Here is a 13,870-nt window from a genome sequence, read left to right as displayed (position 1 = left end):
ATGGCCGCTGAGCCTGCGCGTCTGGAGCCTGTGCTCCGCAGCGGGAGAGGCCACAACAGTGAGAGGCCTGCGTACCGCAAAAAAAAAAAAAAAAGTTTCCGGAATCATTTTGGAAACTTGAAACCTTATACTAAGTTAAGTGAAATGGTGGATATTCATTGAATATGTAGATAATTTTCAAATATGAGAAAATACTAAAATATTAATCACTAAACATAAGTTTATCTCGTTGGCTTCTTAATTTTTACAAAGGGACTAGTGATGTTTCCGTTAGTAAACACGTCCTTTGCCACATCAAAAAATTGTATTATAAGGAAGCATATGCCTCTAGAAATTATGAAATGATGTATTCATAAATTTGCTAATCTACTATAGAATGTTGGTATGGCCACAGACAGTTTACAATTGCTTCCTAGTTTTCACTGGAACTTAGGGTTATGAATTATAATCAGTGTAAGTAAATGAAACTGCTAGGAATAATAAAGGTACAGAAAAAAAAACTGTATGTGAAGTGTGCACAGAAAATAAGATGTGTTTCTGCAGGAAAAAGTATGAGGTATGAAGGATGTGCTCTTTTTTTTTTTTTTAATTAGCAAGTATTTAATATAATTTATTTATTTTTGGCTGCGTTGGGTCTTCGTTGCTGTGCATGGGCTTTCTCTAGTTGCGGCGAGCGGGGACTACTCTTCGTTGCGGTGCGCGGGCTTCTCATTGTGGAGCACAGGCTCTAGGCGCATGGGCTTCAGTAGTTGTGGCACACAGGCTCAGTAGTTGTGGCAGTCGGGCTTAGTTGCTGCACGGCATGTGATATCTTCCTGGACCAGTGATTGAACCCTTGTCCCCTGCATTGGCAGGCGGATTCTTAACCACTGAGCCACCAGGGAAGTCCAAGGATGCGTTCTTAGGAAGGAAAAAGAAGAGTAATTTTGTCCTTGTTTAAGGGTATTTACTGATTGTCTCAAAATACAAAAGAGGAAAATAAAGGAGAAAAACCTAATTGGATTTAGAAAGTTGGAGAAGGAGAAAGAGGAAATCTTATCCTGTGTGGTCAAATTGGCAAAAATTAAATGGATTATTATAAGAATTTTAAAAATGAGCTTTATTTAAAAATTTTTTTATTGAAATATAGTTGACTTACAATGTTGCATTAGTTGCAGGTGTACAGCAAAGTGATTCAGTTATACATACATATATACCTATCTATTCCTTTTTAAATTCTTTTTCATTATATGTTATTACAAGATATTGAGTATAGTTCCCTGTGCCGTACAGTAGGTCCTTGTTGGTTATCAACAATGAGCTTTAATATCAATGATGTGACTATGCAAAACTAGAATTTGACTTTCTTTCTCTGTTAAAAGAATAACATTTTCTTGGATTATTGTAAGAGATTTTTCTTTACCTGTTAAGTAATTCATATAGAAAACAAAGATTCTGTTTTATCAAAATGTTGTCTTTATCAAGTCTCTAATTAGGGAAACTGAGTCGTCTCAAAATTAAAAGAGCTGGAGCTTTTTCTTTTATTATGTTACTGTATTTGCCTATAAAATCTTTTATTGTCACTTTGGTTAAATAGGTAACTAAGTATTGTTTCATAATAATTTGTGAGCTTATTTAACCTAGTGTTCAAATCTTTGACATTCTGGACAAACTTCCCAAAATCAAATTCTAAATTTTTTTTTTTTTTTTTCCCTTGCGTTATGCGGGCCTCTCACTGTTGTGGCCTCTCCCATTTGCGGAGCACAGGCTCCGGACGCGCAGGCTCAGCGGCCACGGCTCACGGGCCCAGCCGCTCCGCGGCACGCGGGATCCTCCCGAAACGGGGCACGAACCCGCGTCTCCTGCATCGGCAGGCGGACTCTCAAGCACTGCGCCACCAGGGAAGCCCCAAATTCTAAATTTTATTTCCCCTACACTGTGTTTCCTCTTGAACCATGGTTGGAATTTTAGAATTGGAGCCACTAAACTCTGTCTGCATACCTATTGGTCTGTAATTCAGAGAGGCTTTTACTTCTCACTATGTATTGTATTTTTCTCCACCAGGAGGTGTGAGAGGCAGGATTCTAAGATATGGCCCCAAGATTTCTGCCTCAGATGTACATCAGTACATCCTCCTCAAGTGTAGGTAGAACCTGTGAATATGATAAAATGCAAATATGACGTTATGTTGTATTTTAGAAGGGATTTTTAAAAAACTTATTTTACTGAAGTAAAGTTGATTTACAGTGTTGTGTTAATTTTTAGAAGGGATTTTGTAGGCATAAGTACCCTAGTCAGTTAATTAAAAAGGAGCTTGGTTAGTGCCCTCACTGTGATACATTTCTTTTTTTTTAAATTGTAGTTGTATAATATTATATGTTATAGGTATACAGTATAGTGATTCACAACTTTTAAAGGTTATAATCCATTTGTAGTTATTATAAAATATTGGTGGGACTTCCCTGGCAGCTCAGTGGATAAGACTCCCCACTCCCAATGCAGGGGGCCTGGGTTTGATCCTTGGTCAGGGAACTAGATCCCACATGCATGCCACAGCTAAGAGTTTATGTGCCACAACTAAGGGGCCCGCCTGCCACAACTAAGACCTGGTGCAACCAAATAAATAAATATATTTTTGAAAAGATTGGGCTTCCCTGGTGGCACAGTGGTTAAGAATCCGCCTGCCAGTGCGGGTGACACGGGTTCGAGCCCTGGTCCGGGAAGATCCCACATGCCACGAAACAGCTAAGCCGATGCGCCATAACTACTGAGCCTGCATGCCACAACTACTGAAGCCCGCGCTCCTAGAGCCTGTGCTCTGCAACAAGGGAAGCCACCGCAATGAGAAGCCTGCGCACCGCAACGAAGGGTAGCCTCCGCTCACCACAACCAGAGAAAAGCCCACATGCAGCGACAAAGACCCAACGCAGCCAAAAATAAAATAAATTAAATTAAATTAAAAAGAATATTGGCTATAGTCCCTGTGTTGTAGAATATATCCTTGTAGCTTACTTTATACCTAATAGTCTCTACCTCTTAATCCCCTACCCCTATATTGCCCCTCTCCCCTCCCCCTCCCCACTGGTAACCACTAGCTTCTCTATATCTGTGAGGTCTGCTGCTTCTTTTTTTTTTTTTTAACATCTTTATTGGAGAATAATTGCTTTACAATTGTATGTCAGTTTCTGCTTCATAACAAAGTGAATCAGTTATACATATACATATATCCCGATATCTCCTCCCTCTTGCGTCTCCCTCCCACCCTCCCTATCCCACCCCTCTAGGTGGTCACAAAGCACCGAGCTGATCTCCCTGTGCTATGTGGCTGCTATCTATTTTACATCTGGTAATGTATATATGTCCATGCCACTCTGCTGCTTTTTTGTTACATTCAGTAGTTGGTTGTACTTTTTAGCTCTGTGATACATCTCTTTAAAAAAATTTTTTTTAGTATTTATTTATTTTATTTTTGGCTGCGTTTGGGTCTTAGTTGCAGCTCGTGGGATCTTTCGTTGTGGTGTGTGGGCTCCAGAGAGCGTGGGCTCAGTAGCTGTGGTGCGCGGGCTTAGTTGCCCTGCAGCATGTGGGATCTTAGTTCCCCGACCAGGGATCGAACTCACATCCCCTGAATTGGAAGGCAGATTCTTAAGCACTGGACCACCAGGGAAGTCCCTGTGATACAATTCTATTTGGCAGATTCCTGAAGGTGCATTGGCTGATGTTAGGGAACCAGAGGACAGCATTATCAATCCTAATTTCAGTTATTCGTTCAAGTGTGAACTTTGCCACGATCCCACCACATTGCGTTTAGTCATCCCCTCAGGCTCCTCTGGTCTGTGATTCTTTCTGTTTTTTTTCTTGTTTTTCATGACCTTGACACTTTTGAAGAGGACCGGTGGGACATTTTGTAGAATGTCCCTCCATCTTGGTTCGCGTGCTGTTTTCTTGTGGTTAGACTGGGGTTCTGGGTTTTTGGGGAGAATCCCACAGAGGTGGTGTCCTCCTTGCGTCAGATGGTGCGTGTGATATCACATGATTTACCCCGGTGCCGCTAACTCGGATCACATGATGTTAACCAGGGTCACGTGAGGCTCACCTGGCTCACGTGATTAAGGGACGTCTGCCAGATGTTTCTACCCCACTGTCAGGTTACCATTTCTCCCTTTCCCGGAATTGAGTTCCAAAATCCAGTCCACTCTCAGGGCTAGAGTGTGGGGGGGGGTAGAATTAAGCTCCACCTCCTGGAAGACAGACTGTTTCCAGGAACATTTCCCCCAGCCGGTTTCAAGAAACTAAGTTGGACTTTTGGGAGCCAGTGCTTACAAAACCCTCACAGGAAAACTGGCTTGTCCCTGGCTTGAGGGTCAGCCCTACAGGTCCAGCCTGGCCAACCAAGATCCTTGCCATACTCTGGGGACATCAAAGAAGAGAGAAGTTCACCAAAAGGCACAGATGAAACTGCAGGTGAAACTCGAGTTGTTATCTCCAGTTAACAAATGATAGAGGCTTTTAGAAGTCCACGCTGAGATTCCTTACAGAAACTTCCAGTAAAGCAAACTGAACTCCTGCTGCACCTGTGTAAAATAATCAGGGCAAATCCCATGAGACCTGTCAAGGAAGGACTTTCTTTGAGATTTTATTTTTTTATTTATTTTTATTTTTTTGCCTGAGTTGGATCTTCGTTGCTGCGCGTGGGGTTTCTCTAGTTGTGGCGAGCGGGGGCTACTCTTCGCTGCGGTACGCCGTCTTCTCATTGTGGTGGCTTCTCTTGTTGAGGATCACGGGCTCTAGGGCATGTGGACTTCAGTAGTTGTGGCCTGAGGGCTCAGTAGTTGTGGCTCGCGGGCTCTAGAGCACAGGCTCAGTAGTTGTGGCGCACAGGCTTAGTTGCTCCGCGGCATGTGCGATCTTCCCGGACCAGGGCTCGAACCCGTGTCCCCTGCATTGGCAGGTGGATTCTTAACCACTGTGCCACCAGGGAAGTCCTGAGATTATTTTTTTAAAAAGACACAGCTCAAATATTATTCAGTCGTTAAAAAAAAAAAAAGAAGGAAATCCTGCTACTTGTGGCACCATGGATGAACCTGGGGGGGCGTTATGCTAAGTGAAATTAGACAAAGACAAATTATGATTTAGTTTATATGTGGAATCTAAAATAGCCAAGCTCAGGCTTCCCTGGTGGTGCAGTGGTTAAGAATCTGCTTGCCAATGCAGGGGACACGGGTTCGAGGCCTGGTCCGGGAAGATCCCACATGCCGCGGAGCAACTGAGCCCGCGTGCCACAACTACTGAAGCCCGTGGGCCTAGAGCCCGTGCTTCCGCAACAAAAGAAGCCACCGCAAGTGAGAAGCCCGTGCACCAGACAGATTTATAGGTCAGGAATATTGAAATGATTGTGCAAAACCGACTTTTTCACAGGGGCAGGGGATGGGAGAGCTCTTCATTTTTTTTCCCACCCAGCTTTGTTTTTCTAATTTTAATCCAGTTGACCCTTGAACAACATGGGTTTGAACTGCATGGGTCCACTTCTACATGGATTTTTTTCACTAAATATGTACTATAGTCCTACATGATCCATGGTTGGTGTGTGTGGTGAGAATGCCTAAGATCTATTTGCTTAGTAACTTTCAAGTGTACAATACAGTGCTGTTAACTGTAGTAACCATGCTGTACCTTAGATTCTCAGGACTTACTATCTTACGGTGAAAGTTGTACCCTTTGACCAACATCTCCCTATTCCTTCCCTCCCCACCAGCTCCTGAAAACCAACGTTCTTCTGTTTCTATGAGCTTGGCTATTTTTATTTTTAATGGATGTTTATTTTTTAAATACATTTATTTTATTTATTTATTTTTGGCTGCATTGGGTCTTCATTGCTGCACGTGGTCTTTCTCTAGTTGCAGTGAGCAGGGGCTACTCTTCGTTGCGGTGCATGGGCTTCTCACTGCGGTGGCTTCTCTTCTTGTGGAGCACGGGTTCTAGAGCACAGGCTCAGTAGCAGTGGCTCATGGGCTCTAGAGCGCAGGATCAGTAGCTGTGGCACACGGGCTTAGTTGCTCCGCGGCATGTGGGATCTTCCAGGACCAGAGATCGAACCTTTGTCCCCTGCATTGGCAGGCAGATTCCCACTGCGCCACCAGGGAAGTCCCTCGGCCTGCCATTCTAACTCCTGATTTTGCTGCTGTCTGGGCCTTTTTACACTGGTTCCCCTTCCCTGAAATGCCATGATTTCCCCCCAGTGAACATATTCTTTCAAACTCCCCAGACAAGGTCCCTGCCCCATCCTCTGGCCTTGCCTGGCTCCAGTTACCATTCTCTGGCTTAACCCATAACCCCCAATGTGAGGCAACAAAAAGGGGTAGCTAGGGATGCTTGTTGAATTAATATATTTTCTGCCCAATGAACTCCTAGTCACCCTTCAAAACCCCAGTCCCAATGTCCCTCCTCCCTATGCAGAACGTTCACTCCTCCTCTGGGTTCTCTAGTGCTGGTGCCTCCCCCTCTAGCCCATCCCTGCCCCCATGGGACTAGGAATGTCTGTCTGGCTCTGCATCCCCTGGACAGGGGGCTTCTCAGGGATTCCAGCATTGTGCAGATCCAGGAAAAGGGGTTTTGCTGACTTATCAAATGAATCACAACATCCAGAAGTGTTTATTGAACTAGTTTCAGTGTAGCACCGTTCTCAGTGGGGCAAGATTCTTGATCTCAGGGCAGAATTTTGAGTCTCGGCTTCGTGGAATGTGTAGAAGTTACCTGGATGATAAGTAATGGCTGCTGAGTCAGGGATCAAAAAACGAGGGCAGGTGGGATCTTGTTCTTCCTGCATCAGTTCCCTCCCAGGGCACCGGCCATCACTTGAAGCAGACTTCCTTGTGGGAACTGGCTATGAGTTGGCAGACATCCGGCTTCTTGCCCTGTAGGAGATGGCCACGAGTTGGGGTCCTGAAAGGAGACCCTGCCCCCACCAGCTGAGTCCCTCTGTTCCCTGTCTAGCTTACCTGGTACAACTGGCAGACGAGGTGTAAGAGCTGGTCCTTCTCTTTCATGGGTTTCTGCACAAGCAAGACAGGAGGTCTTAAGTCCCACCTGCCCCAACCGACCCGTGCTCGGCCCAGAAGGGGCTGCAAATGGCCCCAAGTCTGGCCCCTGCCTCCTGCCTCCCAGCCCAGTGGTCACATCCATCAACCCGGTCCCTGCCTGGGGGATGACCTGAGAGCTGCAAGAGTTCTTACCCCATTGACGACGACCCAGGGCACATACTCGTGGGGTGGCTGCAGAGCGTCCGTGAGCTGGGCATTGATGTGCAAGAGCTGCATGCCACGGTCCCCTGTGGCACACTCCATGATGGAGTCAGGGGACACCTTTGGAGCATAGATCTGCAGGCACTGAGGGCAGAGGGGGAGCTGGCTGGCTGGGGTGTTGTCTCAGCTTCCTCCCTGTTATCTCCCCAACGGTCCTCCCACTAGCACCACCCCCCAACCCAAGACAAGCTTTTGTTTCCTCACTAGCAACAGGAGACAGTTGGATTCACAGGGACGCAGCAATATCCATAAACAACGGGTGCTTAATACATGCCTGAGTGGAGGCCCCCAAGGCAGGGGCTCAGGCTGCTCCTGTCTCCCATAAGACCAGACCCGCAGCCCGACCCCTATAGTGTTTTATTTTCCCGAGAGCATCGTACTTGCTCTTCCCTCTGCCAGGAGCACTTTTCCTTCCCCTTCCCCTGAGTCTCCTGAGTGTCCCCTCATCCTTTGCACTCCATACTATGACTCTGCATGGCCTGGAGGTGGCTCAGGGTGGCTCAGGTCTCTTGGGTGGCCCAGATGTTTGATGAATGAATAAACAATCAGGGCAGATGAGTCACTCCTTTGGGAGTTCTTTTTCATAACCCCCCAGGGAGTTCAGTGGGCCTGTCCTGTCATCTCCTTACCCCAGAGAAGGGTCACCATCTGTGTCCCTGCACATTCCTGTTTGTCCGAGCCCAGCTCAGAGGCATCTTGTCCAGGAAGCCCTCCCTAATCTACCCACGTCCCCAGAAGATCTTCGTTCTCTCGATTCAGAGATCGAGGCTTCGAGAGGGGAGGCTGTTTTCCTGGGGCTGCACGGAGAGTGGTAGTCGTGGCCAGCACTTGAACCTGGGTCTGTCTGGATGCGGGAAGGCCAGGGCCCTGCGACCCAGGCTGAGTGAGGGGCATTGCTCACCGGCTTCAGATTTTTCTCCATGTCATCCATTTCCTCTAGGCAGACGATGGTCAGGAAGGCCGCGCTCTTCTCCAGCTGGTCCAACAGGCAGGCCTGGCGGGGGGCGGGGGGACAGGCAAGGATGTGAGGGTGGCCCAGAGCACCCCAAGACCACTCCGGGAATAACCACGAGTGTCCACTAATAAAGCGGAGAATGAAGACGTGATTAAATGGAGGCACACAGGCAAGGGACGGAGCTGGTTGCAGCCCATCCCTTGTGAGGCTTGATTTCATTTTCCTTATGGTGGGCAGTCTCCCCGGCCTCGTGCCCCCGCCTCCGGAACTCTAGGTGCTGCTCACCTCCACCTTGTTAAGCTTGCACTCCTGCTCGCCGTGCTGGCACGTGAACTCCCACCTGCCGCTGATGTTCTGCTCCTGAAAAGCAGTGGGGTGAGTGCTGGCTGCCCCCGCCCCCGCCGACCCCCTTCCCCTGGCCACGGGCCTCAGTTTCACCTGTACCAACGCACATGAGCGTTTCCGTAGGGCACCAGCGTGACATTGAGGATTTCCCAGACCATCAGCCACGTGGGGTAGAGCTCTCGGATCAGGAAGTACCGGCAGCCGGGGCACAGTGACTCATAGTAGAGGCTCACGTTGATGGGCAGAGGGTCAGACTTCCAGAGGGGCGCCTGCAGGCACAGCTCACCGGCCTGCATGGAAGGGAGGGATGTGATTCAAATGCAGCTCTGCTTGGTTCTCTTGCAGGAAGGGAGCTGCAAACGGTAGGTGCTCTATCTCACACTCCTTCCAGACCTTACCAGGTGGAATCCTGACTCTGAGGCTTTATGGCATTCCTAAATACTCCTAAATGTCAGTCTGTCTGCAGAATGGATGTGACAAAGATTTGCAAACAGTAGGCAGTTAATGAATGCACAAGTCTTGCTTTCTTCCTCCAGGTGAGGTGAAACTCCTCACCCAGGGGACACCATGCAGTAAGAATTCAAGGCATGCACATTTCTGGTCTCTGCCGTCAATCCTGCCTTCTCATGAGGCATACCACTAAGGCAGGCTCATTCGTTTCCACTTCATCCCTAGAGCCTTGGCCCTGAGCTGAGCAAGGCCCTACATACCCACTTGACTCATTTATTCTTCCTCTCAGCGGGCCCACTGAACCTCTCCCAAGGCTACTGCAGAGGCGGCGCCTAATAGGTGTTGACTTCCGACTACAGCTGAGGGGCGGCGGGCGGTGGCGTCTGTGAGCGAGTCGTTCAGCCTCCGGGGCATCTGCTTACTCCGCACCAGGAGCACGCGAGCTCTTCCCTGGCCGAAATGCACCCAATAAGGAGCCCCTAATAAATGCAGTGGCCACGCGCAGGCCGCGTAGCTAGTCTGGGCTTCCCCTGGCCTAAAAGAGGAGACTCTGATTCCTGCTCCAGATGTACACAGTAGGTGCTCAATGCACCCTGGGGGAGCGGGGGGAGTTGCGGGCGGATGGGGTGGGGGGACAGCTGAGCGACTCAGACTCCAGTTAGGGAAGCGAAAGGGAAAGAAAAGTATGGCCAGAGTGTCAGGACCGAAGCGGGGGTGGGGGTCGGGCGGCCGGCACCGACCCGGGCAGCGTCCCCTCCGGACCCCGGTCGTCCCCGTCGAAGTCTGGGGTGCGGGAGGAGCCGCGCGCACCTCGCCCGGGCGCTGGTCCCCGCCGGCCCGCCCGCCGCGTCGCCTTCTCTACCTCGCAGGGGGCCGCCCCCTCGGGGAGTATTTCCAGCGGGGACGCCTGCGCCGCAGCGGTGACCTCCAGCAGCAGCAGCAGGAGAGGCAGGAAGGGCAGGAGAGGCGACGAGGCCATCACAGTGGGGGCGAAAGTGCGACGGCGGGAGCAGCGTCCCGGGGAAGAAGCCGCCTTTAACCAGGCGGTGGCCCAGCCCCCAGGCCGGACCCGCCTCCCGGTGCACACGCCTCTCGGGGGCCGGGGCTGACGTCTCCAGGGATCTCTACTTTTCTCTCTCTCTCTGGGTCTTTCTTTCCACCCCGACCCCACCCGCATCCCACCGCCCGCCAGGTTCTGGGCCCCCAATCCCCCGGACAACGGGCTGCCCTTCGATCTTCCCCGACACTTCCGCGTAATCAGCCCCGTCCAGCCCTGTGAGGCTGGGGCTTGAGCACCTTGAGCGGAGGATAGGCGGGGGCTTAGAGACAGAGACACGGAGAGACCAAGAGATAGGAGGGTCTCTATGGGTCCACGGATCCCTCTGGGGGCCGCCACGGTGCTCCAGGCCCCTGGTCCTAGCCCGGGGACCCTGCTTCCCCACCCCATGCTCCGGTGAGAGGTGATCCCTGGCCTGGGAGCGGGCAGCAGCTGAGCAGCCTGGGCCCTTTCCCCTAGCCTGGCCCGGACCCCCCTCATTCTTAACCTCCACCCCCTCCCCCTCTCAGGCTCCAGAGCCCAGACGCTCCAGATCCAGCAGCGTGGTCCCGTGGGGCTGACTCAGGCTTGGCCACAGCTGGGCCAGAAAGCAGAAGCCAGAGCAGGGAGGGGCTCACTTCTCTTGGCTCCCTCACCCCTGGCTGGGGGCTGGGGAGAGAAAAAAGCTGGTGTTCCTTCTTTCCACCATCCAAAGGCTTGAGGAGGGGGCCACCCCTGTCCTTAGCCAGCACCCTTGTCAGAAGAGGCCCGGGTTGGAGCAGTCATTACCTGAAGCCTGTACTCTGTACGTGGAGCGGGGGTGGGGGATTGGCCCCGTAGGACCCAAACCCACAGGAATCAGCTCTGGGATGGTGTGGGCATCTCAAGAGATGAAGCCTCAACTCATTCTGTAAAACGGGAGAAGTCAGGTTTGGGTAATAAAGCTACATAGAGGGCTCAGAGCAGAGAGAGAGTTGCCCCAGGCTGGGTGTGGAGGTGACAAGGTGAGCCTGGGGCGATGTTGACAGGACAGTGGTGCGGGCAGGGAGAATAGCCCAGATAAGGGCTTGGCGGCTGGTAGTGTTGGGGGAAGTAACGAGACATTCAGACTTCAAGGCCTTGACACAACACAGATTCGGATCCCACCAGAGGAAATGCTAACCCGTGGGCCGGAAAACAGCCCAGTCCTCCGCTCCACAGCCCGTGTCCCGCTTCAGTTCTGGGGAAACCCTGGCCCGCGTGGCCACATTCATAGCAGCAGGTTTGGGAGCTGGAGTTCCCCTGAAGTCTCTACTGCAGGATGATCCCCCCACCCCATTCTTCTGAACCCTTAACAAAACCCATTTCCTTTGTGAAACCTCTGCAAGACTAAGCAACACAACTTTGGGGAACTAGTGTGTGCTCGGTCCTGTACTGGGCAGGACAGAAGAAATAGCAATAAATATAATTGCTACTATTTTTCTGGTGGTTGCTAAACACCAGCCCTATTGGAGGAATTCATAAATGTAACCTCACCCATTTGATCATGGAACCCTCAGAGGTGTCCACTGGGGGCAGGGGTAGAAACTATTGACCCTACTTGGTAAGAGGAAGCAGGATCAGAGAGGGGAGGTGACCTCTCCGAGAAAACAGTTGATTGAGTGTGGGGACCGGCTAGAGGCTCTGTGGGCTGTTCTCTTGTGCCCCCAGGCTCCACCTGGCTGGACTCATGGGACTGAGGTGGTGAGCTTTACTCTGCATCCACCCATGCAGTGTGTGAAGACCGCAGTGGGGGCAGAGTCCGGGCTGGAGTTATTTATGGGGCGCCTCCTGACTGACCACTCAGCGGGGACAGTGCTTGGGAAGGACCAGAGCTCTGAGGCCAAGGGAAGCAAGTCCTGTCCCTCTGAGAGCCCAGTGGAGAGATGGGTCAGAGGCAGCCTGGTTCCTTCATCCACCTGGGGCTGCCTCAGGCATGGTGGATCCTGACAGATGCTGTATGGGGAGAAGAAAGGTCAAGGAGGTTCCCAGCCCTGGGGCTGTGAGAGGGGAGGGTAGAGTGACAGGGACCTCTGGGAGGAGGAAGATGATGAACATGAATCTGTGTCAAAGACAGCATGAGGGGGCTTCCCTGGTGGCGCAGTAGTTGAGAGTCCGCCTGCCGATGCAGGGGACGCGGGTTCGTGCCCCGGTCCGGGAGGATCCCATGTGCCGCGGAGCGGCTGGGCCCGTGAGCCATGGCCGCTAAGCCTGCGCGTCCGGAGCCTGTGCTCCGCAACGGGAGAGGCCACAACAGTGAGAGGCCCGTGTACCGCAAAATAAATAAACAAAGACAGCATGAGGACCCAGCTCAGTGTCCCCTGGGACATGGCAGCCAGCGTCAGGGACACGTGTGGAGAGGAGGTCAGTGGAAGGTCAGCAGGGAGGGGCTGGCACTGCAGACTCCTCTGGGTGTCATGGGAGGGGCTGTGACTATTGAGCCTGCCTGGCAATGAAGATGCACATCAGAGGGGAAGTGACTTTCTGGAGGGTAGGGCTGGTGGCTGATTGCTGGAACTCCAACTCAAACTTGGGGGCCAGGGAGGAGCTGGGCCAGGGTCTGCCTGGTGTCCCCCCAGCAGGCCAGAGTGTGGGGCAGAGCTTGGGGTCTGAGCTTCTCTGCTGTGTGACCTTGGCAGGTCTCTCAACTTCTCTGGACATGAGCATCTAAACTGGGGTTGGGGGACTTCCCTGGTGGCACAGTGGTTAAGAATCTGCCTGCCAATGCAGGGGACACGGGTTTGAGCCCTGGTCCGGTAAGATCCCACATGCCGCGGAGCAACTAAGCCCGTGTGCCACGACTGAGCCTGTGCTCTGGAGCCCGCGAGTCACAACTACTGAGCCCACGTGCCACAACTACTGAAGCCCGCGCACCACAACAAAGAGCAGCCCCCGCTCGCCGCAACTAGAGAAAGCTCGCAGCAACAAAGACCCAATGCAGGCAAAAAATAAATAAAATAAAAAAAAAAATAAAAAAAAAAATAAACTGGGGTTGTGGCAGTGGAGGTGGGGAGGAGGCAGGGGTTGTCAGTCCTCGTTTGGCAGCCCGGAGCTAAAGAAGCCTGTCACCAAAGACAGAAGCATCCATCAAGTTCAATGTTTTATATCCACATCATTATCAACGTACCATACAAAACCCGCCTGCCAGCCTGGCCAGGCAGGCAGGAGGTGGGGTGGGGTGGGGGTCCGTGGGCGGCATAGAAAACCAGGGCTCTTGTCCCAAAGAGGAGAGAAAAGAGGGCTTTACGTAGAGTCGAGGAAAAATAAAATCAGAGCCCGACATGATTGAGAAGCCTTGAGTCTGCGTCACGTAGAGGTGCTGTGGGCAGCGCTGCGTGTCGGCTGCCCCAGAGGTGCTGGTGGCCTCAGTTCCTGGGAGGCCTGAGGTCAGCTCATGAGTTTATTTTTATTTTCTTTTTGGGGGTTACTTCTTGGCAGCAGCCCCATAGTGGTGTTAACTGGGTTTCACTTCAGGATTTGAAGGGGAAGTTGGGGTCTGTGGGGCAGGTCCCGCCTGGCCCCAAACATCATGGATGAGGTTCTTGGAAGTGGCCAAGCAAAGTTCCTTCCTGCCCTGATCCCAGGTCTATGGCTTAAAAATCGGGGTACCCAGGTCGGGGCCGCACAGCCCGGAAGCCTCTGTAAACATGGCAGGTGCAGCCAAGGTGGGGCTTTGGGGACCCCGGGGGCCTGTCAGGGGCAGGGCACAGGGGTGTGGGTGGCCAGAGCTGCAGGGAGGGCAGTGCCGGTGGGGGAAGGGGGATGGAGTGGGGGAGGCGGGACCCC

The 13,870-nt window shown here is 51.7% G+C and overlaps 1 protein-coding gene across 1 annotated transcript; it reads right to left on the bottom strand.

The window, feature by feature from the left end:
• Positions 1–6,599: 6,599 nt before the first annotated feature.
• IFI30 (IFI30 lysosomal thiol reductase) lies at positions 6,600–10,065 on the bottom strand. The gene is made up of 7 exons (XM_007461041.1): positions 9,893–10,065; positions 8,688–8,870; positions 8,521–8,595; positions 8,182–8,274; positions 7,212–7,364; positions 6,978–7,031; positions 6,600–6,893 (listed from the first exon to the last, which is right to left on the bottom strand). Exons 1-7 carry the CDS (start codon positions 10,007–10,009, stop codon positions 6,831–6,833), a joined length of 738 nt encoding a protein of 245 aa, XP_007461103.1. The 5' UTR covers positions 10,010–10,065; the 3' UTR covers positions 6,600–6,830.
• Between the last annotated feature and the right edge of the window lie 3,805 nt (positions 10,066–13,870).

This window comes from Lipotes vexillifer, unplaced genomic scaffold, assembly GCF_000442215.2.
Source record: "Lipotes vexillifer unplaced genomic scaffold, Lipotes_vexillifer_v1.1 scaffold469, whole genome shotgun sequence".
In the NCBI taxonomy this organism is placed as follows: Eukaryota; Metazoa; Chordata; class Mammalia; order Artiodactyla; family Lipotidae; genus Lipotes; species Lipotes vexillifer.
This window is presented reverse-complemented; position numbering and strand designations above follow the sequence as displayed.

Coding starts and splice junctions, on each gene's coding strand:
- IFI30 (XM_007461041.1), bottom strand. CDS start 10,009: ATGGCCTCGTCGCCTCTCCTGCCCTTCCTGCCTCTCCTGCTGCTGCTG. Junction 8,596..8,687: donor TGCCCTACGGAAACGCTCAT/GTGCGTTGGTAC, acceptor ACTGCTTTTCAG/GAGCAGAACATCAGCGGCAG. Junction 8,275..8,520: donor GCAAGCTTAACAAGGTGGAG/GTGAGCAGCACC, acceptor GCCCCCCGCCAG/GCCTGCCTGTTGGACCAGCT.